The sequence below is a fragment of the Erpetoichthys calabaricus genome, chromosome 8 (genome assembly GCF_900747795.2).
Source record: "Erpetoichthys calabaricus chromosome 8, fErpCal1.3, whole genome shotgun sequence".
Classification (NCBI taxonomy): Eukaryota; Metazoa; Chordata; class Cladistia; order Polypteriformes; family Polypteridae; genus Erpetoichthys; species Erpetoichthys calabaricus.
The window spans coordinates 197,863,497-197,890,235 of record NC_041401.2 but is presented as its reverse complement, the minus strand read 5'-3'; the positions used below and the strand labels follow the sequence as shown (position 1 = coordinate 197,890,235).

Sequence of the window (26,739 nt, the reverse complement as noted above, 5' to 3'; positions counted from 1 at the left end):
GGCACAGTGAGCTTTTCTGATGTTAAATGGACTTCTGCTTGAATCCCTACTTAGGTAACTGCTTTTCTGCTTTTGTATGTTTTATCTTAGCGCACTTACACAAGCCCATTGTGTGCTTATATCTGGATAGTTTACAGCGCTGTGTTTTTGGTCATAGTGCTTTATTTGATTTAGGTTGACATTTGAGTCCCGTGTGCCATTTTCCCTGTTCAGTCTCCATGTCACTGGTAAAATTAAAGCCAACTCCAAAGTATGTATCTGTGGCTCTAAAGAGTGTTTTCCATCTTGTGGCAGCTGATTTGTGACACATTCTGTTCTGCTGTTTTAGCACTTGACACGTGACAAACGTCATCTTCGTTTAAAGGCTGAACACGACCAGAAACATTGTTGATTCATTGAGCAGATCGTGTCTTCATTAGAGTCCACGGTAATCTCCCTTATGAACTGTGTTTAGTTCTTGTTTGCATTGTAAACTACAGTATATTGTAATGTAGCTCTATTTGAAAGGCAATTTATAACATAAAGAATAACTGATTAAGCAGCTTCTTTATAATAATTTTGATATAAAATACACATCAATACATACCATGTCCTGTGATATAACAGTTACTTTACATTTTCTCTCTATTACTAGGGGGCTCCGCCCCCTGCTCGCTTCGCTCGCCAACCCCTGGTGTTGGGAATGACAAAGAGCATGATGTATGAATGAGATATAGAATAGTGTGACAGTGTAGATGATGCAAATAGAAAGCAAACAATAAAGTGTGTGGCACAGTGTAAAGGTTTATTTGAAAATTTCTTTGTACATGCCGTTTAAGTGTAAAAGGTAATTCCAGCTCAGAACTTGTAAGGTCATTTAAGATGGTTATTGTTGTGATCAGAGTCAAGTTTGTCAGAGCTTAGAAAGAGTTGTGTCTTTCCAGGAAGTAATGGAATGACTTGGGTATTTATGTTTTCCACATTAATATTTTTTGTACATAATATAGTGTGTTGTGTTAAAAGGGGCATTTGGTCTAATGAGATTGCTGTTCCAAATGTCTCTGTAACTAAGTCGTCGCAGATAAAGGCTTGAGGAATTGTAATAATATGTGGCTGAAGTCCATCTGTATTGGTGAGTGTACCATCTCTCAGTTGTAATAAGCAATTGTTATGATCTGGTTCTGGACATCGTATCTTTTTTACTAACTGTATCTTTTGAAAGCAATGCCAATTGTCTGCGTATTTTAAGGTGCACTGAACAATAGCTGAGTGCATGGCATCTGGAAGAATAGCTAATCACTGTCTAAAATCTCCTCCTCATAAAAGTACCTTTCCTCCAAATCGAATATTATTATTCATAAACGTTTGTTCATGCCATTGAACATTTATCAATAAACAACATTTTTTCAAGACGGATGTCACATGCAGTGCCACCGTTAATGTTCATAGTGGATTCCGATTTGTAGGATCTAATGTAGTTGATAAAGATTTCACTTTCAGGTACATCGTCAGCTATAAGCTTCTGTAGATATTCAGTATATGAATGTAAAGAAGGCAGTCTAATTTGACCCTTTTGACAACAACGTGTAAATGTATAACTTGTATTGCCAGTTGTTTCTTCAGGGAAGTGAACTGAATGACAATGATTGCAAATGACATTCATTAATCCGAATGAATTTTCCTGGTGTATGTTTTGCTTGTGCCGTTTGAGAGGCGCGTTGTTGCATGTGTAGTATTTGGGACGTGTTGTTTTGGAGCTGTAATCGATTTGCCTGTGCTGTGTGAGAAGCCCGTTGTAGCCTTCGCTGCCATTAACGTATCTCTGAGACAGGAGGTGTTTCGTTTTGAATCCGTGCCTGTTGTGATGCAGCACTTTGATTGATAGTTTGCGTCATGTGGATCTAGGATGTAGATTTGTGCATATTAAATGAACTATTGTAGGATCTAATGCAGTTCATAAAGTTTTTACTTTTAGGTACATCGTTAGTTAGAAGCTTTAGTTGAGCTTTGCGTTTTTGGAGTCGAGTCATTTTTTCTTTTAGAAATATGGATAAGTAATAAGGAGTATTGCACTCACTGTTAATATGGAGCCTTTTCTGCGGTTGAACGATTAATAGTGCCTTATTGTAATGAGATCCACCTATGCTGCATAGCCGTCTATTTTGTTGTTTCTTTCGTGTTCGTGTGTTTGTTCCTGTTATCCTTTCCTTTTCGTTTTGTACTCGTGACCGTGTATTCATGACTTGTTTCTTTCTCAGCATGCGAAATATGGATAAGTAATAAGGAGGATCGCAGTCACTGTTAATATGTTTCCTTTTCTGCAGTTGAACGGTTAATAGTGCTTTATTGTAAGGAGATCCACCAATGCTGACACCTATGCTGTCTAGTGTGAAGGTGTTGATGTTCACTTTAGAATATGTGGCTTTGGGTGTCACTTCTTATGGATGTGTGTGTGTGTGTGTGTGTGTGTCTGGGGGGGGGGGGGGGGGGTTTGAGGATTGTTGTCGCGCGAGCGTCTTCTTTCTTTTTGTGTTCCTGTGTCTTGTTGAATCCCCCTGTTTGTGTGTGTCCCGTCCCTTGCTTGTAGGGTCTGTGGGGTGGTTTTGTGTTCTTTTTTTTGTGTTCCATGGGCTTGTTGAATCCCCCTCTTGGTGTGTGTCCCGTCCGGTGCCTGTATTGGGTGCCTTGCTTTTGTGCGCGAGCCTCTTTTTTTTTTTTTTTTGGGTCTAGTCTCGTGTGCAATGTGTTTCGTGCTTTGCCTGCGTTTCCTCATTTCTCCATTTTTCCTGTGCTCACTCCTTTTTTCTGTGGTCTTGTCCGCCTCTCGCGGCCCCTCATCCGCCTCTCTCGCCCTCTTTTGTCCGCCTTTCTCGGCTCCTCAGCCGACTCTCGCGGACTCTTTTTGCGCCTGCGCAGTACGTCTTTTTGCAGCTACGGCCCATTGCCGGATGTGCCTGCGTCCATCATCCGGTTTAGCATTCTCGGTTAGTAATATGGATATTAAAAAATCCTGAGACGAGACATGACGAGACTATTTCCAAGAGATTTGTTTAGGGCGGAGTGGTGGCTCTGAGGCTAAGGCGCTGCGCTGGTATCCCGAAGGTTGCCGGTTCGAATCCCCGTCACTGCCAAAAAGGCCACTGCTCTGCTGGGCCCTTGAGCAAGGCCCTTAACCTGTAATTGCTCCAGGGGCGCTGTACAATGGCTGACCCTGCGCTCTGACCCCAAGGGGTATGCGAAAACTACCAAATTCCTAATACAAGAAATTGTATAAGGCGAAATAAAGAATAATTGTAATTGTAAGTCTCGTGAATGGAGACTTTGGCCATGAGATTTGTTCAAGCCCCGCCCTCCTCTCAAACCACACCCTCTCACGGTCCTCTCACCTCTCATTGGTGCAAATGCTCTTGACAGCTCTTCTCAGCTCTTATAAATTTTAATGTTTACCTCACTTTAAATTCCTAATTGAAGAAGATGTATTATGTCCAAATTTTATTGAAGAATTTCATCATGAAGGGTTATCAACAGAAAAAATGAGTACAGGGCAATCTTTGCACTGAGAAGCAATGACGTCGAACGAATTAACACGAAAATTGTCAATCGGTTACACGGCAAATTGGTTAAATGCGTATCAATAGACTATTCTGAAACAGCTGGAGGTGATGGTGTGGAAAATGAAAACATCGACTTACAATATCACAAAGATTAACTTCAACCGTTAACACTGTCCGGTCTTCCACTGCACAAATTACTGCAGAAAGAAGGACGTATCCAAGAAAGGTAACGTAGTCCATCTTCAGGGGATAACATTAGACAACAAAGGAGATCTTGATATGCCATTCGTATTAAAACAAATCTCAGAGCCAAATATTCCAAAAAGTCATTTTATTTAACAGAGAGAAAGAAACAAAATTCAATCACGGTCAGTTATATGTTGCGTTGTCACGATGAAAGTCCAAACACAGAATCAAAATTCAATGCGATATTGATGAAAAGTTAATTCAAAAAATTCTTTTTACTGAAGTTTTACAGTAAAAGTGTAAGTTTAAAAAGTATTTGCGTGTTAATTTTAAAGCCAAACAGAACGAAATTGTATTACGAAACGAATAACTCTAACGCAACATGAAACACAATTTACTTTCAAATTATTACATTTTTACTCTGGTTAATTACTCGCTGTAATGTAAAATAGTTGTATTATGAATCTGTAACAATTCCCATGACAATAACAATCTGTTTAAATTGTACAACCGCATCCCCACACGCGAGCGACAGAACCGTAAAGAGGCTAGCGGATAGTGCAGGCACGGGGGGTTGGTGAGCGAAGCAAGTTTTCTGTAAAATAATTCTGATATTTGAAATAAATTAACATTTCATTTAATCTAATTTGTTTTTCCTCAAGCTTGGCGGATGAGTGACATGTTGGATTAATGCTTTTCTTCATTTTCATCATACGCAAACCCAAAAGTGTATTCACCTTAACATGAAACACAAAGACAACTGGACACATCATGCTGTCAAACTAACATTAAAAACGCTGAACTGTCACCATTAGGGAAGTCAATAAAGTCACTCCAGGCATCTTCATTGACGAAACAATATGAAAAAGCCCTGGGAGAAGTAATGGCCACCCAGGAGGCGGCTCCACAGCAGTATGCACAGACCCTTACTGCAGCACACTGCTCTAACTGGGCAGGCTTTGCTTAAATATCATTACACGGCTCCGAGGGGCTAATTGGGAATCCTGTGTGAGAGGACTAAGCAATCCAAAACATATTCAGAAATGTGTTTAAACAGTCTCAAAGTAGTTGAAATATTGAATTGTCATCAGAGAGACAGCACCTGGTGCCCAGGTCTACTATGAAACCTCACGGCTCCGTAGGTCTTAGCCTGATCCCATATGCAGCTGTCTCTGTAACGCCTGTAGCACACCTCCCAGGTTAAAGAGTGTTCTTACATTGGGCCTGGCTAAGGAGACAGCATCTCCTGGCCAACATCTGGCAGATCAGACTTTTGCCACTAGTTAGGTAAGTGGGGTAAACATCTGCAACTGTATCAAGCGCTGCAGATTGTTTCCAAGAAGCACCTATGAACTGTTCTGATGTGTGTATTTTCTGCACAGTGTTCACTTTAGGTGTGTTTTAAAAGACCAAGGATCATCACCATTTTCGGTCATATTTGTTGGCATTTGACATTGACTGAGCATGGCTGACTCCACACACACCCATCTTGGACAATATGAAAACAGCAAAATCACCAGTTACAATGACCTGAAATCAGTAGGAGAGCAGCACTTGAGGAGAACAAAGGATAAAACAGGCAAATGGCAACAGAAATTACAGCAAACCCAAAACATGCTCAACAAATAGTTGGAAACTTAAACATTTGTACATAAAAGGAGTATCATGGCTAAGAGTTTAAAGGTTAGCCAGATCATGATGACATCATGCACGTACCATGTTCAACCAACACCCCAAGTGTCGCACTGATGGGTAGCTGAGGGTCCGGTTTAAAAACATGGCACTGGTTATCGGGGAAGGTGGGGCATGGAAATGGAAGGGTCCTAGCAACTTAACAAACTAGGACTGACCCTCTGAGACGAGGAAGAGGAGGAGGAGTAACATTAAATCTGTCTTTATTGAACCACTATCTCCTTTGGCCCACAATATTTCTGTATCTGTGGACGGCCACTTGCACGGCTATGGGCTAAGCCTATGCAAATAAACTTCTAAGGCCCCTGTGGCAAAGACAGGAGGGTTGAAAACCATCTAGAGCTCAGAACTGCAATGCTAGTAGGCGCCAGGCTCAGTGGCGCTACTCACACTTTTAGAAATCAAGAGAAACATTTGGGTAAATGGCTGTTCAGACATACAGTGTTCATGTGGCTGGCTGACAACAATAGAAATGCTACGCTCAGAGGTCCTACCTTCCTCCAAAGGTCCAATCTGCTCTGAAGCTGGAGATGGGGGAGGAGAGGGAGGCAGATTAGCGGAGTCTTCAACTGCACAGTAAAAAACAATTGGAGATGCAAGTAAACAGAAATATCCAGCACAGAGTTCTCCTCAGAATTGCACCATTTAACTCAGAAAAGATCCTTAGCAGACAGGAGATGAGGTTCCATGCCACCTTACAAATGTGCACATATCTGGCAGGGTACTTTCAGGGAATACTCCCACACATGTCCAAGAACTTAGATGGGATACACAGAATACACAGAAACTTTTAAGGAGGCTTCCGGCTGCCCCCTTTTCAAATGAGCTGCCAAAGTACATTACAGTAAAACACATTCCATCACAATACTGTACAGGTATAGTCAAGTTGTTATATGGAGAAAGGAAAGCAAATCATCACAATACAGGGTTAAGATATGAGAGGAGAATTTCACAAACAGGCATCCAATAAACAATGTGGCAGCTGAAATAACAAAGCATACTAGAAATACTACTGCTTATAACACCTGCAGCCGACATAGTAACCAAGGTTTAATCTAACTTCAAATGAGTGTGACTGCTGTCTCTGAATTGACCATTTAAGAGTGTGTGTGCCCTGCCAGAAAAGTGAGGCCCCAGTGGTCTGTGACCAGGCCTTTGACTTAATGGGCTCTGTAAACTGGAAGGAGCAGAATATTACATCAGTCATTCACCACTTTTTTAACTTGGTTATCTTGCTTTTTAAAACAGTCATAACTGAAGCCCAAGGTAATTCTCAACGAGTGTTATTTGTCATGGACAGGACGAGAGCATCCACAAATATGATACAGTACATTGGTACGGGTGATCTTGTGAACAAGGGACAAGAAGGGCAGGGGCATGACCCTGAATTAATGGTGTCAACACACACCACACCAGAGCTCAGCAAAAGGGCTACAGAAGAACTATGGACATATCTACAGAGGATAAAGAGAGGAAACAGCACTCTGGGAACTTAGCAGGAACAGCAACTCTGCCAACCGCACAGGACTCTGCTTTTCTCCAGTAAGAAACAGTGTAGCTGTGAAGTGTTCTGGGAAGGTCGACAGGCCCAAAAGAAAAGAAGGATTGACTGATGCAGGAGCAAAAGGGGCTACAAAAGGGCACTGCCTCAAACACTCATTCGGTCTTGAGACTTTGAGCTGGGCAAGGTCTTATCTGGTAGGAAGAGTGGCCATGTTGTGTGCGTTGGGCTTATAAATGGACTTCATCCATTTACGACGAACGGACCAACGTCAGCACGCTCAAACATACACGTGTACTTAGTCATATGGCAATAATTTAATGCCATAATTCATCTTAAATAAATCTTTTCACACATCTGGAGTACCCAGAGGAAACTCAAAGAGACATGAGGAGACTGTGCACACTGGGCAGACACCGACTGAGTTAGGATTTGAGCTCAAGACTCTGAAGTGGCAATGAAGAAGCACCAACCGCTGTGGCACCATAAAACTATAAAGTGAACAGAGCTGGACACACTAATGACTCCTGGCCTGGTGTGGTTGGTGCCATTCAGTGGTAATGTACGTTTGAGTATGGGGAAAATAAGCTGAATAATAGAGTACATAACAATTCATAAGTATATCTTTTGAGTCTGCTTTATCCAGATTGTGACTTTAAGGAGCCAAAGGCTGCTCCAAATAAAGACAGAAAAGAACCCAGGAAGAGATCCCACAGTCTCACCCGGGGCCAGTTTAGAGTTATAAACACAACGGACATGGTTACAACAGAGATACGTACTGTGCAGTATACATAAAAATAATAGATCTGCTTAAAATGTATTCATGCAACATGGAAACTTGTTGTCCTGGGTTCGCTTCCCGGGTCCTCCCTGCGTGTAGTTTGCATGTTCTCCCCGTGTCCGCATGGGTTTCCTCCCACAGTCCAAAGACATGCAGGTCAGGTGCATTGGTGATCCTAAATTGTCCTTGGTGTGTGTGTGTGTGTGTGTGTGCCCTGCGGTGGGCTGGTGCCCTGCCCAGGGTTTGTTACCTGCCTTGTGTCCTGTGTTGGCTAGGTTTGGCTCCAGCAGACCCCTGTGACCCTGTGTTAGGATATAGCGGGTTGGAACGATGACTGATTGACTGACTGGAAACTTGTTGTTGAAAATCATCTGAATGACAGCAAATAAACTAAGCTCATTGACTTATAAACTTCATACCAGCAGGTCTGCGCCATGTCCACCACAGGTAGTTCTCTCCAAAAAAATGACCATGCAATTGTCGGTCCTTGTGCAGAAATGTGGAAAATTAACCTGCTGAACTAAAGAACCGTGCCAATTGCTTAGGAAGGAAATTCTGCATTACCATTGCTCAGTGCAGGATTTGGTGAAATCGCTGCGGTGTCACTTAGCTTTACCTTCACTACAATATCAATGAGGGCAAGCAGTTTCAAAGTTAAGTTATATGAAAAACCAATGTGAGCCCAGCCATTAAAGAGCTGTGCCATGAGCCTGGCAACTAAAATAAAACTTAAACAAAGCCAGGCCTGCAAGTGCATCACGTTAGCATATATGGAAACAGCGAGGAACGTTAGTTAGCAAGAGACGTGTTACTGCTGTGTCAGCCTGAAATATCTTTAATTTGGCCGTTGGTCAGCTCACTTTATGAATGAGCAGGTCACTTAGTTATTGAACGTTTAAGACAAAACAAATCTGCATGGAGATCTGAGGAGCTACGCTGAGCGAGTAAAAGGCAAGCAAGTGCAAGTCTCTGGAGACCTCAAGAGGTGAAAATGTTGGGAAGGTGGATGTGAACTCAAGGGATGGTGGAGGAAGCACTTCCTGTCTGAATGACCTGGCAATGCCTGGGTCAAAGTGTGGAAAGGTCAAAAATACAGGGCCAGTCAAAATTATGTTAAGGTCGATGGCCTCCACACTCCCCTGATTTGACACCCTGTGATTTCTGGTTATGGGGTATAGTGAAGGAGCGCACGTGTATAGCAGGAAAGTTGGTGATATCAATGACCTGAAGGATAGAATATGGACTGTGGTATCATCTGTTCCCCACGAAATGTCTGTCCAGGCTTTAAATGGTACTGTTGCTCGTTGGCTTTTGTGTGTTGAACGTGATGGCGTACAGGTGCAGACATTCCTGTAAATCATCTTGCACATATGAAGCATGTTTTGTGAACAAATTGCTTCCACCATTCAAATGTTAACATAATTTTGATTCACCCTGTAAGTACAAATGGTCGATAATCATATTTGTCGAAATGTCGACAAATGATGATATCAAATTTCAAAAGCTCGATATCAAATTTAAAAAATGTGATACCAAATTTTAAATACCCAAAATCAAATTTCAAAAGTGTGATATCAAATTTCGTAAGTCCAAAATCAAATTTCATAAAAAGGAAAATGGATTAAATACTGAAACAGATTACCATAATATATTAGCATTTAAGTCTCTTTTTACTTTCTCGTATACGAAGTATAGGGAAACTACAGTATTGGAATTGTGCAAAGATTACATTTCAAGATTTTGATGAATCTCAATGTTTTAGACCTCCCCGAGTCTGAAAATACCATTTTAATAATCATGTCTGTGTGTCTGTCTGTCTGTGTAAACACAACAACTTCAGTACACCTTCACTGAGGTCAACCAAAACGGAGATTTCAATCAACTTTTGGGCTGTTTCTGCTAACCGGTACTTTACCTTTTATTCATGCAGCTGCAGAGTCTGATTTATTCAACTTTACTTTTATAATAACTGTTCAATGTATTATTAATTTGATTTGATTTGTTGTTGATGGTTCTTTAATATAAATAATCTATATATATAAAATTCTTTTCGTGTTTGAAACGGAAATTACGTATGAGTGTTTGAAACGGAAATTACGTATGACCACAGAGGAACAGGTAAAACATTCTTACTAAACCTGATTCTTGCCGAGAGAGTGAATGGTGACATAGCTCTGGCTGTAGCGTCATCAGGAATCGCTTCTACATTATTAGATGGAGGCCGTGCAGCACATTCGGCATTGCAATTACCATTAAACCTCGCTCACGACGAAAATCCAATTTGCAACATACGCAAGAGCTCTGGAAAGGCAAAAGTCTTGCAACATTCAAAGCTAATAGTTTGGGATGAGTGCACCACGGCACATAAAAGAGCTTATGAAGCCTTGAACCGAACAAAGTAAGATCTCAGAGATCCTAGCAAAATAATGGGAGGTACTGTCGTTTTACTCGCAGGAGATATTCGTTAAACATTACCGGTTATTCCACGAGGGACACCAGCGGATGAACTCAACGTGTGTTTAAAATCCATGCTTCTCTCACGGTCAGTTATATGTCACGTGTTCTCAGGTAGGTACACCAAAAAATGTACACATTTATGCACATAATGGGCAAACAAAAAATTTAGTTTACCCGAAAGCACTGCAGTAGTACTCAATGTATCTTTACTTCTTAAATGTTAATGTTTTACTGTTTACTAATTTATACGCTTCTTATATGTTGTTCAAATTCTTTTATCAAAATATTTTACTGCTTAATAATTTATATTTATATGCAATGTGCTTCTTATATATTACTTCATATTCTTATATGATAATGATGTTAATAATGTTGTTTCTATTGATTTCTATGTTATTGTAAATGCTCTTTATTTGTTGAAAAATAAAATTAGCAATTAACAAACTTATTTTATAAATAGTGTAGTACATTTTATTTTTTTCCCCTTGCACTCAGTGAGCGAAGCCACTGGGTAATCAGCTCATCTAAACATCTAATCAGTCTGGCGGTGTACTCCTCAAATATTCATCTCCATCTCTGAGCATACGAGAATGTCAAGGGGAGACCACTTCCTATTTTTTTTTATTAAGTTTCAAAAGCACAATATTAAATTCCAAAAACTCCACGGGAAATTTTAAAATCGTGCTACCAAATTTTAAAAGCTTAATATCAAATTTAAAACCGACGATACCAGCGTTGTAACTGCTGAGATCAAGGAGAACGGATTCGAGGTTAATTAAGACGGCCCGCCACACACCAGTGCCTGCTGACTTTCCGCTCGGGGTCTGCTCCACCTTCACTCCCGGGCAGAGCAGCCCTCTGAAACAGAAAGGGTGGCCTGACGTGTCGGATGAGAGCAGCCCGCAGTTTAAAGTCTCCTTTGTCATTTGACACGTTGGCCACGGGCGACGCCACCTTTCGTTTCCCCGACGATGCCTTTGCCCGCCACTGCTAGTTATGACGTCAGATGAGACGAGGTTTAAACCGCAGAACGCGACGTTTTGTTCACGCACGCGCATTGCCTGATTTGATCGGTGTGCTGTCATATGCACTATCGTCTTATTATCCTGTTATTTATCAAGAAGACTCGAGTGGCCGGTTCAATCCTACCTTTTCCACGGTAGCCACGAGACGAGCCAGAGACGCGGCGGCCGTCCACTAGCAGACGTCGAATCTGAGCGGCCGCCTCCCGCTACTTCGTACTGCGCGCCAAATGTTCGCGCGCCCGCCAATGCTGTGCTCAACAGCGAAACGACAAGCGGCGGCGGCGGCCGAGCGAACGACCGGACCGAAGAAACGAGGAGAGATCAACGGAGACAACTGAACTTGGAAATGTCTGCATTGGAAGGGTGAGGACGACCAAATAGCGTGCGGTATTCTTACATTGATATCGTTTATGAAATGTTAAGCATTTAAACCTCCGCTAGGAAAAGGCAGCACTGTAACACAAACGAGGCTGGGCACGAGGCCCCCATTATTAGGCATTCATACATTATATGTTGCTTGTTATTATTTTCTGGGGTCTTTTGAACGTCATGGGCGGTGTAGTTGCTTTGACGGCACACATACGGTCAGAGAGCGGACGGGGTCGTGTTCTGTCTCGCGCAACGAGCTGCGGCCCCCGTGTCAAAAGACGCTCTCTGAGCCAGCGGCTGCTACTCAAGTCCCGTGCCTTCCCGACCCTCACGCGCATCGGTAGTCGGGTCGGCGCCAGGAACCGAGCGGAGCTGACAGGCAGCCGCGCCACCGTAAGCCCCATTCCGTTAAAGAGGAATTGAATCGTGTTTGCACTTGTTTACAGAAAAGAAACGCAAATTAAAGTACACAACGTTATGCTTAAATGAAGTCAGCGTACACGTGGTGATGGGTACGGTAGGGCAGGCGGCCATAAGACCACAGTCAGCATTCCGTCATTGGTTTGACTGACTCCGTAATCCAAGGCCACAGACAGCATGTCAGATGCAGTTGGCTCCATGTTTTCTTTGGTTTTCCAATAGCAGGTGAAGTGCCTTGCTCAGGGTCACACAGTGTAGGCAGCAGGATTTGAACCCACAACCCCAGAGCTTGAGGTTCAAATCCTTAACTGCTTTGCCACACTAAGTATGTATGTGGTTTTTCTTTTGAGTGATATTAACCCTTTGGTAATGAATAAAGCAGTTGAAACAACATAAAGTCCAATTAATCTAATTCACTGGCGGCGGGGCCATCATGACAGCATTGGGTAGGAGGAAGCATGCAGCCTCAGACTGGCACCAGCCCTTTGCAGGGCCCTATATGCCCACCTCACACAGACTCCATTTGGAATGGCTCAATGACCTAACGTGCAGATCTTTGGGAGCGTAAGGAGAAAACCAGTCGTCCTGTGAGATGTAGTAAGTAAACACTGCAGAAATCATGGCGCTGTCGTAGCTTTCAGTGGCACGTATGTCGCCATCCTAAAAGCGTATGCCATCACGTTATTTTTAGATTAATCAACTTTACAGCCTCATTTCTTGGTGACATCTGGTCGCCGCCTGCTAGAGCACATAATTTCAATTCACTTATCTAATTTCTATTCCCATAATTGTGTTGTATGTAAATGAAGCACCAGGTCCTAAACAATGCAATATACTTTTGCAAAAATAGCACAAATGTAAAAAAATAGAAAACAAATTGGTGGCAGTAAGCTTCTGTAGTGTAGCGTGTACCCATAAAAAAGCCATTGCAGTAGAGTACTGTAATATTATTTGGCTATATGACATTGATATTCTTTTTATTTTGACTTTGGGCATGCAGCAGTGACAATGTTGGCAATGCAGTGACCGTTGTGTTTCAGCAGTCCAACAGATCGCAGGCTGCAAATGTCAGCAGCACCGCCGAGATTCACAGGTGCTCTAGTCTTGTGCAGGCTACACATTTGGGTTTAGGCGAAGAAAGGACTTAACATGAAATGTGCAATTAGCCTCCAAAGAGTAACAAATCAAAAAAACTCAGTGAATGGCACAGGTTTCTTTTCTTATGCTTTAATTAACTGGGAACTGTTACCCGTATTGGAGAACTGAGTTGCTTAAACATGAAAGTTCTGCACCATCGCCTCCTGTCATGTCTGAATGACCCACTGCTTCAAATCCTCTAAGACGAAGCCTAAAAAACAATAATGAACTACTTGGGGCCTGGGTGGTCTTTTGGCCTTGGAACCCCTGCAGATTTTGTTTTTTTTTTTCTCCAGCTTCTCCAAAGGGGTTTTTTTTCCCTGTCCTTTTGGCCATCTGACCATTGGATCAGACTCCTCTTTAGAGGCCGAGTGTATATGTAAGGACCCCACTTCTCTACTAATTCTATATCTGTCTTTCTGTATGTGTAGTATTTATTCTTTGTGTGTTGTTTATTCATTCTTCTTCTTCTTTAGTTTTACTTCGATATTCTTTGTTTGTAACTATTTCATAGACATTTAGTAAAGTTATATCCAGCGTATGAAAATGTGTGATAGAAATCAGTGTTGTTGTTGTTAATTTATTAAGTACCAAATGAATAGTCCATAAGAACCACATGTGTGCTGCCTCAAAAAATGTAAATTTATATTTGTATATATTCAAACAATATTTTACATATGAAGCACTCTAATGTAAATGATTGGCTGAGAACCGTACTACAGACATGTGGGCTTGTTTGACAAATACGAGCAAATGTCAATTTCTATACAAGTGTCTCTGCTATTTACCATAAATGAATAATCACAGTCTCATCGTCAGATTGCTGAGATGAAAATATTATTATTAATACATTTTATTTGTATAGCACACTAAAATAGCATAATCACCCCAAGGAAGGCGATTTACAAATAACTCAAAATTAATGTCCACTATTTAAAAAAAAAAAAAAGTGTTTAGTTAAGGGGTTTCCTAGAAGCACATGATTCTTATCTTTAAATTCAGTCAAATAAATATGAAATATGTTGTAATATGTCACATAATTTAACTGCCGTAGCTCATAAGTTGCATATTATTTTAGAACAGATCGCCATAGTGTACAGGAGTATCGCGAGCCAGGTGTCTGGGTGATTTTGTGTCATCGGGCCCCTGGCCGTTCCTACCGCTAGTATTGACTGAGGCGCTGAATGGTCTCCTCTCTGTCCAAATTATGTTCTTATGATTTAAAATCATCTGACCACTTTATGAACCCGTTTATCCCATTTTGAGGATTGCGGGGAGCAGCATCATGTAGAAAGCACTAGGTAGACACAGATTATATGTGGCCGCTAATCTATTACTGCTGGCTCGTTTTCCCCGTCAATGCAGTTTTTTATTTTTTGCAGTTGTCACTCAGTTACATTTTTCTTACATGCGGAAGAAAAGCTGAAGTATTCGTGAAAACCAGATCATGTTGATATTTGAACCCCAAACTCTCCCTCTGTAAGGCAGCACCAGTAATTACTGCACCACCAGCCTACACTCTGCTTAGACGTCAGTTTTTTTTTAGTGCCTCCTACGACGGTGAGATTTTTGAGATTTATTTTCCCCAGTGTAAAACTTGCAGGTATAATATAATTAGAAGCAGAATTATTGTAACATGTGACTTCTTTCAGCAGCATTTACCGTTCTCTGCATCTTTTGTCCCTTGCCGTCATTTCTTTGCCATTATCGTTGTAAAACAGAAGCTCGTGCGTTCCTGAACCAAAGCATGCAGTGCCTAATTAGAAAGGTTTCCATGGTAATCCAGACTGAGCACATTTGAGGTTCTATTATAATGTAACCAGCGCACAGTTAATAATGGTTTGTAAATCAACCAGTGAAGGTGCTCATTTTAAAAGGAGTTATACGCCACACACCTCTATGATTATTTATATTCCAAATATACAGGGTTTCTGGAAAAAAATCTCCCATTTCAGGTTTACAGCATTTGAGTTCAGTTATTCAGAACGCCTTCTAGATGGTGAACTTCAAAACAGAGGGTTACATTTGAAAAATTACAAAAAATAAAAGTTAGTAAGGACTATAACCATCTTTTCAGACAATGACTAATTGTTGTATATTACTGTATGTGTTTTATCCCAAAGGGAAATATTAAGACATACAATGAAATCTGAATAAAATGAAATTGTTTTTTCAAACGTTGACCCGCGGCCTCATAAGAGGAGTGTGCAGAGGTGGGCTAAAGGAGTACATCGCACTTGAGTGGACAGAATAACGTTTTTAAATGAAGCAAACTACGTTACCAGCTAATGAACCGCTGTGGGATAGACGTGTGTGTGATATCATTTAATTTGGATTTTTGTAACTGGTGGAAATTAGTTTTAACACCACACAAGACCCTCTTCTTCTGCCTACACTACGGCTTTACATGTTATCTGCATTTGTTTATCATCTGAGCAGCTGTTTAATAGTGAAATAAAAAATTCAGTTTCCCCACCCAAATTTAATATAAAAATGGGGACAATGGAATGGAAAAGAGCCTGCCGTCAAAAGAACTCTAAAAAGAAAAGAGGAGTCTAAGGCGGTGAAACGTAAAAATTTGAGTGTGGACAATACTGGTGACACCATGCTGGGTTCCCTTCCCCTTCTGAAGAACTGCTGCCTGTCATATAAGAGCACCTCGTGTGCACTGTACTTGTAATAACAATTGTTATAAGCATTGATTACTGTGGCCCTACAAAATGATATTTTACAATGAAGTGCAAGACATTTCTTCTCCTAGTTATTGGACATAGCCGTTTCTTCATAGCCACTTTTTAGGACATTAGAACACTCTGGACGAGAACAGACTTTACTGTACTGAAAGTCTTACTGTCCACCACACTACTTGGTCACTTATTCCAAGTGTCTGTCGTTCTTTGTGTAAAGAAAAATGTCCTCATGTTTGTGTGAAATTTCCCCTTCACGAGTTTCCAGCAGTGTCCCCGTGTTCCTCATGATCTCATTTTAAAGTCACCGTCTCGATCCACTGGACTCATTCCCTTCATCATTTTAAACCCTTCACTCAGCTCTCCTCTTCATCTTCTTTTTCTTAAACTGTAAAGGCTCAGCTCTTTTAATCTTTTCTCATAAAACATCTGATAAGATCTGAACTCTCACACAATACAAGTGGTGTAAAAGTAGCGCTCCAGATCTCCCGACAAGGTCCAAATGTAAAAAGAACATTTGTGATGCCTAGTTACGGAGGCTTTAGTGTCATGAGGTGTTCTAGTAATTGTGCTCCACAGGTTTGGTGAGGTTTCATAATTGAGATAACATCGACCCAGAGATTAAATACCACATATGGCCTGCTGTATGCTATGTCAACATAAAGGAGATGATCAAGGACCCATAATATACCCTGAAACACAGACAGGGGGCTTTTCATTTAAATTCCAGGAGGAGTACAGAGTCTTTCATTTTTGATGTGTGCTGTCAGTCGTGGCCTTAGGACCGGCAATGCCAAGTGTCCTAGGATATTAGTTTGTTTTTAGCTAGGGTTTTGTGGAGTGTCCAAAGTGTCCTATGATCCTGTGCCCTTGTAGATGTCATGTAAGGTAAAGAGGCAGTGCATTGAAGTTATGACTACGAGCAGCACAGCAGTGTGATTCTGTGTCCCCTTTCAGGGCTTGTATTGCCTTCAGTTTCATTTAATCCTAATTACATGCGGTACATATGTGAACTGCAGAGTTAGCATTGGGAATCCCGTAGCTGACATCTCACCTGAGGGTAGCCGTTTTGCAGTGTCCTTGTGCTGGAAGTCCTTGTCCTGCTCCCCCTTCAGCACAGCTACAGCCTCAGCCGTCACCTCCTGGACTATTCTTGCTGACACTTGCTCTGCAGGATACAAAGCACATGTTTGCAATGTCAGACAAGGTATGACAGTGTGAAGAGCAGCTTCCCTGCAGTAGAGATCTTGTTAATTTGAGAGTCCCCATCCGCTCACCGCTCATTTTTTATTCCAACCTCAAAATCTTACTTTTTACAAAGGCACACAAGTATCACTTTGTTCCTTTATTTAAATCATCCACTGACCACCGTCCTTCAAGGGTTCCAGACCGCCTTTCTCTTTCTGCTGGCCGTTTGAGTGAATCTTGCAGCATTTCTCCATTTCTTATGTTGGATTGTTCACATTCACACCTTCATTTCCTCCTATTCTGAGTATCTTTTGGGGCGGCATTGGCCACTCCAGTTAAGGTCTGTAACAAAGTGCATCTCCTCTTCAACTACACATAATACGAAGTACTAAAGGTCAAGCAGACTTGAGCCAGGGTTGTGAGGAAAAACACGAAGAGTTCAATCTTGTTATCTTTAGGAGACATGTGCTGAAAGGAGACCTGATACAAAGACTGACGAGAATGAAGCTTAAAGTAAAAGTAAAGTTGGCGGTAGCTGATGCTTCAGAAGAAGCTCTTATGTAACTACACTGTAGAATGTCACAAATATTTGTTCCTACAGAGAATTGCCGATCCACGGCGCCTGTTGGTTGAAAGTGACACATTGAATTCACTAAGAACTGGACACCCTGCGTGACGAGCTATTGTTTTATTCACTGGTCACATGCTGACCTTTCACATCATGCAGATTCATTCTTATGTGAATGTCAGCCCAGGGTCACTTCAAGATAAATCACCCATCAGTTTTGGTTTCTGATGCTCGAGGACTCTGATACTGTGGGTTTGTACCTCTTCATGTTAGCATGTGCTGCCCGTGTGACAGGAATAATGGAAAGTGTCTTTTGGGTCCTGTGTCATGGAGCACAGGCATAGCGTAGCGCTCTTTTAAAGCCCATATAAAGAGAGCTGGCAGTGTCTAATGTGTTCCTTCATGTTCTAGCCGATGTTTAAAGCCATTAACGTTAATGTTAACTGGATGTCTTCAAATACTCGGGTGGCAGTACCATGTGTCACTCAGGAGTTTGTTACCTACTGGGACAGAACCACAACAGTAAGAACAAAAGTTTTACTTTCTATAACACAAGGCCTTGCAGTGAGTCAGTGGAGGGAGACGTTCCTGTTTGGAATCGGACACTTTTAGGACGATACGTCCAGCACACAGGGCAGCGGATGTGCCACTGGGATTTGAACCCAAGACACGTTGACACACATTAGGCGATTAACACCTTAGCATGATATCAGAAAGTTCCTGACTAAATTGGAATTTTGCCCTGCATTACTTTTATGTAAAAATAAAATTAAAAATAAAGTCCACAGGCAATTTTCTAGTATGCAGAATTGACGTCGGTCTCGTTTGAATTTTGCATGTGTACTTTTTCAGGCTTCTGTAACCTCAAATATGCTAAGATTGCCATTGATAGTACCACTTAAACTATCGTCTTCTGGACACAGGGTCAGAGTCCACTGTACTGATGAAGCTGCGGTGTATACCTTGAGTCAATGCTTTATAGGATTATTTAAAGACAGGCAATCCAAACTCATCCCCAGTTTGACTGTGTACCCCAGAAACTGAAGCGAGAGGGCATGGACAGAATGACGCTGATGGTGATTGTGAGACTCTGAAGAGCTGTGCTGTAATGCTACGGGCAGATGACCTAAGGTTAAACCCTCTGGTTTACAACTTCAGGATTACCTTCCTGTAAAAACATGAAAGAGGTAAGCTGCATTTTGTAAGCCTTACTTTAAGTATTACATAATAATAACTTGGTTTATTTAGCACACATTCACATACAGTTCAAGGTGTTTTCCACTGACTAATCAATAAAAAAATAAATCAATCCAGGGTGAGTCAAAATGATGTTAATGTTTGAATGGCAGAAACACTTTATTCACGAAACACCCGTCATATGTCCGAGATGATTTACAGCAACGTCTCCACCTGCTCGCTCAGTTGGGTGGATACCAGAACTGTGTTAATAGCAACGGAGGACACACACACACACACATGCACACACACATGCACAGAGGCTTTCATTTTCTCAGGACATTCACTTGACTGGAGTATTTTTTCCTCTCCTCTGATGTTATCTGGCCAAATCTCAGCTCTAACATTAGTGGACTTAAACTGGCTTGTTCGCAGCACACTGTTTGCACATGTGGCACAGTGCCATAGCGTTTTAGTCATTACATGGGGGATGAGCCTTACCTAAATGAGCACACACACACACACACACACACACACACACACACACACACACACTTGGCCTGAGCACACCCTTTCATCTGCAAAATGGGATGGGGTTTCCATAGAAACTGAAGCAGTTGAATGTGGGGTTGCATTGCTTAATGCAGAATAAGCACATTCAGCAAAGAAAAGCATGTATTCCTGCCAAATACGCATGTCTCCTCCACTGTGGCTCTTCAGTTTGGTTTGCTGAATGGGATGTCGTTTCCATAGAAATGTGGAGCTTCATGACTTCATGCTGTTGAGTGTGTTTAGCAAACTAATGCGAGTGCCAGTGCCAAATGTGAATTTCTCCACTGCAGATCTTAACTTTGTCTTAGAAAATAAAATGAGTGGGCATGGATAGAATGTCTTTGTCTTAGAGATGTACTGCCAGGTGCCACCTATCTCCCAAGAAGCCAGTCTCCTTGCCATGGTTCTGGCAGGCAATCTAAAGCAGCCAGCTGGTCTTTTTTTTTTTTTTTTTTTTGGATAGTCACCATACTGTCACCTTGGATCCCAGTCACTGCAGAACTAAGTGAGCCTGGGATGGACAATCACATATCACAGGACTCACCTGGGGGCAGCATGTCAAAGCAAAAGAAAAAGGACGTCCTTTTACTGCTGTTATGTGCACTGCCCACCTTCTTGGTTCAGGTGTCTTCATTTGGGGGCTACGGTTATACTCCTCATCATCATCAGAGGCTTTTAAGGGTAATTGTTAGTGTTAGGCCTTATTTGATATTTAAAGTTTTTTACATGACAGTTGAAGAAACTAAATGAGGGTAATATGCGAAGTTTAATACTACATATATATATATATATATATATATATATATATATATATAAAATCCAATGTCTGTCTGTTTGTATGTCTGTCCACTTTTCACGAGAGAACTACTTAACGGATTTAGATCATTTTTTTTTTTTCTAGAATTTGCTTGAACATTCCGGTTGATTTTGCAACTTCTCTCATCACGCTAAGAACCATAGTTCACTTGCAGGAACGATGTATTCACGCTAATCTGAGACGGAGGCTGCGGGCCGAGGGAGGGGGAGGCGGGGAGTCGGCCTATCTCTATGTTTTGGAGAGTAACTTGCCTCCGTGTAGCTAGTGATACCTGTTTGTTTGTTTGTTTGTTGATTTTTAAAGTTTGTCCTATTTCACTACCACGTGGGTGGAGCCGGGGAATGGCTAGCCATTTATAGAAGCACTTGGAATATATGGAATACTAATAATCTGTATGAACAGTTCCAGTCTGGTTTTCGTCCCCTCCACAGTACAGAAACGGCACTTATCAAAATGACTAACGACCTCCTTATGGCAGCTGATTCTGGTTTAATTCCTATTCTCATCCTCCTTGATCTGAGTGCAGCCTTTGACACTGTTTGTCACACTAATCTCCTTAATAGATTATCTTCGATTGGCATTACCCACACTCCACTAGATTGATTCAGATCCCACCTCTCAGGCCGGAGTCAGTTTGTTCACCTTAAAATTTTACATCCCAACCCACCGCTGTTACTTCAGGTGGGCTCTGTCCTGGGACCCCTCCTTTTCATTATTTACCTCCTTCCCCTTGGTAATATTTTTCATAAATATAACATTAGCTTCCACTGTTATGCTGATGACCCCCAGCTCTATCTCACTAGCAAATCTACTGCTTCCTTTCCACCCTCCTCACTTATTGATTGCATAGCAGAAATCAAATCCTGGTTTTCTTCAAATTTTCTTAAATTAAATAACAAAGTGACAAAACTGAGGTTCTCCTCATTGGTACAAAATGAACATTATCCAAAACTGACCATTTGTCCTTTGTTATTGATAATTCCACTGTCTCCCCTTCCCCACAGGTGTCATCCTTGACAGTACTTTATCTTTTCAGTGCCACTTGTGTAACATTACTTGTATTCGCCCCCCCACTCCCCACACCACTGCTGTCCTTGTTCATAGTCTTGTCACTTCTCATCTCGATTATTGCAATTCCCTTTTCTTTGGTCTTTCTCACAAGTCTCTTTATAAGCTTCAAGTGGTCCAGAATTCAGCTGCCTGCCCGCATCATTACTCGAACCCCCTCTATTCACCATGTCACTCCCATCTTGCAGCAGCTTCATTGGCTTCCAGTTAAGTTCCACATTCAATTCAAAATTCTTGTGTTAACTTTTAAGGCTCTCCACAACCTCGCCCCTCCATATCTGTCTGACCTCCTCCATGTTGCCATTCCCTCCTGTACCCTTAGATCCTCTTCTTCCTCCATCCACTTGACCGTCCCCTTCGTCCATCTTACCACCAGCTCTGGGACTCACTACCACCTGATCTTAGACATATTGAATCATTCTTGCTTTTCAAATCTAAACGTAAAGCTCATTTGTTTAAGACGGCTTTTTCTCTTTGATTACAATTACTCTGTCTGATTTTAATTTTTGTTATTTTAGTTTTCTTTATAATGTGTGTTTTATCTATTGTTTGGTGTCCTTGAGTGTTTGGAAAGGCGCCTACAAATAAATAAAATGTATTATTATTAATACTGTATTACTTAATGTATCTCAGTTGATCTGTACCTTACTTATCGTAACACATGTTTATAAGACTAATAAAACTGTCAGGCATACTGTATATTAATTAAATGTGTATTTTTCCGCATTTTTATTTTATGAATACTTATTTTCGTAGGTGTGGTTTTTATTACGGTTTATTCACTGTACTGGCTTGTGGAAGCATATGGCCCCTGAGATTGATTTGGGGAGATGGTCATCCATGAAGTCAGCTTTCCTGTGCGATGTCAGTTCCTGTGCAGGTTGTGACTGAGCGAGCCTACGATTAATGGCATAAACCAACCAGAAAACAAACAAATAAATGGATACACATAAAGGAAAAATCTTTTTTATAAACCTTCAGTAAGCACATTCCAGCTTGTCAAAAATATTACTACGAAGTTGCCAAAGTGACGCCAGTCTACAAAAAAGTGTGATTAAAATGTGTCTCGTAATTATATATACAGTATAAGCCATCCTTCTGCCCATGTCAAATCATGGAAACTATAATTAGGAATAAATTAGAAGGCAACTTAAATAAAAATAATATTCTAAATAATAGTATTGGGTTCATGAGAGGAGGATTTAGCCAAATCAGCTTGTGAGACAGTCCACTAGAGTCAGAGAGAAAAGCAAAGCGCATGACAGAAAAGCTGTTAGACGTGCCTCTGATGTACGAATGTGCACTTCAGTCTGCTTATTCGACAAGAAGAGGAGCCGAGACAACAGAGAGAGAGACCCTCACGTGTCATCAGCGGAGTCCCACAGGGGTCTGTCCTCCAGGACAGCACTGATCCGATGGATGAACAGGTGACTGTAGACACTAAAACTGAAGGCGCAGTACTTCGATACTGAGGAGGTGACAGACACAATCCAGTACGCCACGTGTGATGTGCTACATGCAGGCCAAAGGAACTTCAGCTCTAAATGCAAGGTAGGCAATGGTGGCCTTCATGAAGAAACCCCTGAAAAAGATTTCAGTTCTGTGGACACAAAACTTTTCATCAGCCAGCCAGGAAAAAAAAAACACATAAAAAGGCAAATAAAATGTTAAGCTGTATGGCAGAAAGATCAAGGGAGGTTATGCTCAAAGGACTGAATAAGACTGCATCTGGACTCGCCACCATATAAAAAGGCTGATGTTTCCAAAACACGACCGTGCTTTCATAAAGCTGTGACTTGAGCAGTTAAATAGTTTTATTACATTGAATTAAAGGAAAGAATGACTTATTTTTGAAAATAAAAATTCTACAGTATATCTATACTCTCCTGCCCTAGCTGTGCTTGAGTCGGGCGCAGTGAGTCTCACCTCGAACTTAGGGCCTCCAAGTCAGAAAGGGTTTCTTGATGGTGACCCTGGTGCTGTTTCAGTCAAAAATCAAATCCGCTTTTAATATTTTACGGTGCTTGTTACTGTGCCAAAACAGCTTTAAGTTTTCATCGTCCACAGTCTTGCACGCCACACGCAGAAGTAGTCAGATTGTGTTCAGGGGCACTGAAAATGAGCAAATCCACTGAAAAAATGAAGGTGGAAAAGCTGACTCACAATTCTTGCCCAATATAGAAAAGGTATAAAGAGCAGTAAAGGCTTTGCAGGACTGCAGGACATGAAAAGCTAAATGTCTGTCATAAAGTGGAAATTGAATTGAGGCATTCAGAATGATCAAGAACATTGTTGAATAGTTAAACATTAAATTACATACTCAAGGAGAGCCATAGAAATGAAACGGAAGTGATTTTAAGGCAAGGGTGTGAGAGTGAGCGAGAGAGTGAGAGAGTGAGAGCTGCTCTTCACACAAAGTGTGGTAGGAATTTGAAAGAAAGAGCTGAGCCATGGATTTAAAGTGGAGCACCACGAGAGCGGATGTGGATGAGCTGTTAGAGCAGCTGAGATGTTGGCTAAGCCAAGTCAGTCTGAATGACTGAGCGATTTCCTAATTTATGAAGTTTCTTATGTTCTGTAATTGACACATTAACAGTAAGAATGTTTCACATTGAATATACTGTACCTAAGGTGATGTCTTGAAGATCATACAGTGAGATGTGTGCTTACATTTAGTTCTGAGGTCCCTCCAGCCAGTAAGTGTTTGTCCTTGTAACTCATAAAGCTTTGTTGTGGTGCTACTTAACCTTGACTGAACGAGCGAGCGCGAGGAGCTGGTGGGAATGTAGGCGCCCCTCGGCTGTTGTCAGGGTGGCGCCAGTGTGCTCTACTCTTTGATTTGTTTAGGATTATTGTATTTATATGTTTGTGTAGTTCACCTCATCTTGTTGTTTGTGGTATCCTTACAAGTGAATGGCCGCAGCCATCTGTTATAGCTGAGTTTTCAGTTATCTGAGGAGACATCGTTCCACATTACCTCGGATAGTCAGGGGTCTAGTGTAGTTTCATTTCCTTCTGAATGCCGCTGTTTTTATTATTCTGTTAACTATTTAGCCATTGAAGTCAGTAACTGAATACACAAATGTCTTTTTCAATACTCTACCATTGCCATTAGCAGATCTGACATGACTGTTGCTCAGTTCCCAGTTTTACGTATGAGTTGGCGTGTTCTCCCACCTGATATCCTTATCCCCGATGAGCACATCAGTTCAACTGGCGTCTTTTCGCTTTACCAGACTGGCATTCTTAGCCCACTTTGATTCCTTAGAGTCTGATTGAAATGTATTATTATTAATCTGTTATGTTTGGCTGACACCTCTACCCAAGGTGGCTTACAAGTTCTGGATTCATTACAGCTGGTTACACATAAATTGTACAGCTGGAGTCCAGGAACGTTGGCCGAGGTGCTCAGGGTCACACAGTGAGTATCAGGCAGGAGTCTGAAGAGCCAGCACACTGCAGTGCCATCATGTGACCTTGACATGGTCTGTAGATGCCAAGTGTCCAGTGCCCCCAAGTGTGCCCACTAATAGACAACATCACCCTAGGGGCAGGGTTGGGGGCGCCTTACCTTATTTGTATGAGTGCAGTAAGAAAAGTGTGAACAAGTGCATCCAGTTACTTCTGTTAAGCCCTATGGGGCTGACTTTCATAATGTCCTGGACAACATTAATGCAGAAGATCTGAAACATATTCAGTTTAGAAAGTTTCATCCATAAGCAGGAATACAAAAAGAGAATTCTGCCAAACAAAAGAACAAGTTAGGTGAGTAGAGGAAGTCTGTAAACCATTTACCTGCTGTTACCACATCCTCTGAAGGAATATCTCCATTGAATCCATTCTCTTTGGCCGCTGCATAGGAGTCGGGTCCATGAGCGCCTCCTGTAGGGCAGCCCCGGTAGGAAGTGTAGCCATTCTCATTGTGTGCCACAGAGGGCAGCTGCTCCCTGAATTCGGATGGTGCATGGGGGTGAGCCGCACTGTCGCCATGGGAGCCCGGTGCTGCCCACTGTGGTAGGCTCTCCTCGGGCTGTCTGCCGTCCGCCATTGTGAGGAAACGGGCTGCGTGACGTTCCTGGCGGCAAAAAGAGACAATATCAGGCGTCCATTAGGGGCTCACAGAAGTGCATTTGAAAGGCGCAGGAAGGTATACTGTGGGCAGGGTCGCCCTCTTTGTATTTCACACACATTTCTCCCCGTAGACTCTTTTATAGAATTAAAGATGAATTACTGTGATATATTTTTTTTTTTAATATGATAAATAAATGACAGACAAAGAAGAAAGGGAGAGGCATTGCTGGATAACTGTTTAAAAGTCACTGTGTCAGAAGTGCAGTGGCGCTGGGAATGGGGTGACAGCCTCAGAGTTTTGGAGCTGGCCTTGTGCTAGAGGCTTATGGGAAGGTCATACTTCACTTGGCCTCCTCCATGAACATCTAGATAGTGCAAGTGAAGAAGCTGCAGACCAGTAATTGAGAGGATTCACTCATACTGTTTTTATAATGGAAGCCACAAATGCAGACTTCTCTTTCGGTTCATTTTTAAAGTGGTGGGTGTCAGAAGGCTGCCTGGTGTTCATTTGTGTTTTGGTTTATTTCCTGCCTCTTTTTGCCACTAGTTGCCCAGAACATGTGACCTTCTCGCACCCCTGCTCCTCACATGCAGTGTACGCATTGGGTGGACAGCCCAGTTGGCATGTGGGCCCTTTAGCTATGCACTCCCTCCACAATCTATGACACCATTTTAAGTGAAGGACTCCTCTGTCCAGCGGCGTGCTATGACCGGCGTCTACTGGGTGAACTTGTAAAACATTACACTTGACAGCAGGAACCGAAGAACGTTGTTGTCTGCAGTTGTCCTTGTGTTGCAAGTGACTGCTAGGCAAAGGAATGTCCCCATTATTTCAGGATGTGTTTGTCCCCTCTCACCTGTGACAATGTCCTCTGTGCTCAGGACCTCTCATGGACCATCTCCAGATATGGCCTTACAGTTTCTGCCTGGCTTATTGCCTGAGCTCTGTTGTCCATATACTGCCCATGATTGGGCTCAGCAGCTTTTGCGTGTGTGTGTGTGTCCCTCAAAGATAGATTCATGTCACACCGGATTGTTCCCATTTTCTTCTTCTAATTTACCATCAGTCTTTTGGCCTTTTAGAAGCTACTTGATAGCTGGCTGCTCTTATTGAGTTTGAGGCTCTGTGGAAATTGGAAGATTTTACATTTGATAGTCTATTTAGAATCATAAAGTGAAAAAACGTAACAATAATGTATTGTTCATTCCGACAGGCCCCATCAGCAGTACACCGTGCTCAGAGCCCAGTCCCAGTAAATGCCTAGAGAGTCCACATCAGATTTGGATTAGTATACGGCCATCAAAGCCAGATGTGGACAGCTGTACCCCCATGAAAACAAACCTAATAAGAACGAGTGGGTCACCAGGCACGTCTGAAGTTTCAGGTCAGTGGTATGGAAATGCAGGAATGAGGTAAGAAAAGAAAGTAAAGGTGCAGAATGTCAGCACATCGAGAGGCTGAAGATGAGTCGGGCAGCATTGGTGGCCGTTTGTGGAAAGCATGGCAGGGA

At 41.9% G+C, this 26,739-nt stretch overlaps 1 protein-coding gene and 1 long non-coding RNA gene across 23 annotated transcripts in view; one reads left to right on the top strand and one right to left on the bottom strand.

The window, feature by feature from the left end:
* LOC127528966 (uncharacterized) overlaps positions 1-26,739 on the top strand; it is a 524,038-nt gene that overhangs the window by 404,404 nt on the left and 92,895 nt on the right. The window lies entirely within an intron of this gene.
* Positions 1-26,739, bottom strand: part of LOC114656450 (microtubule-associated protein 2-like) — a 128,217-nt gene that overhangs the window by 33,191 nt on the left and 68,287 nt on the right. For 13 of the 17 annotated variants that reach the window (XM_051930933.1, XM_051930927.1, XM_051930936.1 and 10 more), the window contains 3 exons: positions 24,953-25,232; positions 16,843-16,956; positions 5,906-5,980 (listed from right to left, as the gene is read on the bottom strand). In XM_051930933.1, the coding sequence (XP_051786893.1) occupies positions 5,906-5,980; positions 16,843-16,956; positions 24,953-25,205 (442 nt within the window). In that variant the 5' untranslated portion in view covers positions 25,206-25,232. The remainder of the gene's footprint in view (positions 1-5,905; positions 5,981-16,842; positions 16,957-24,952; positions 25,233-26,739) is intronic. The other 4 variants (XM_051930929.1, XM_051930934.1, XM_051930935.1 and 1 more) reach the window with 1 other exon arrangement.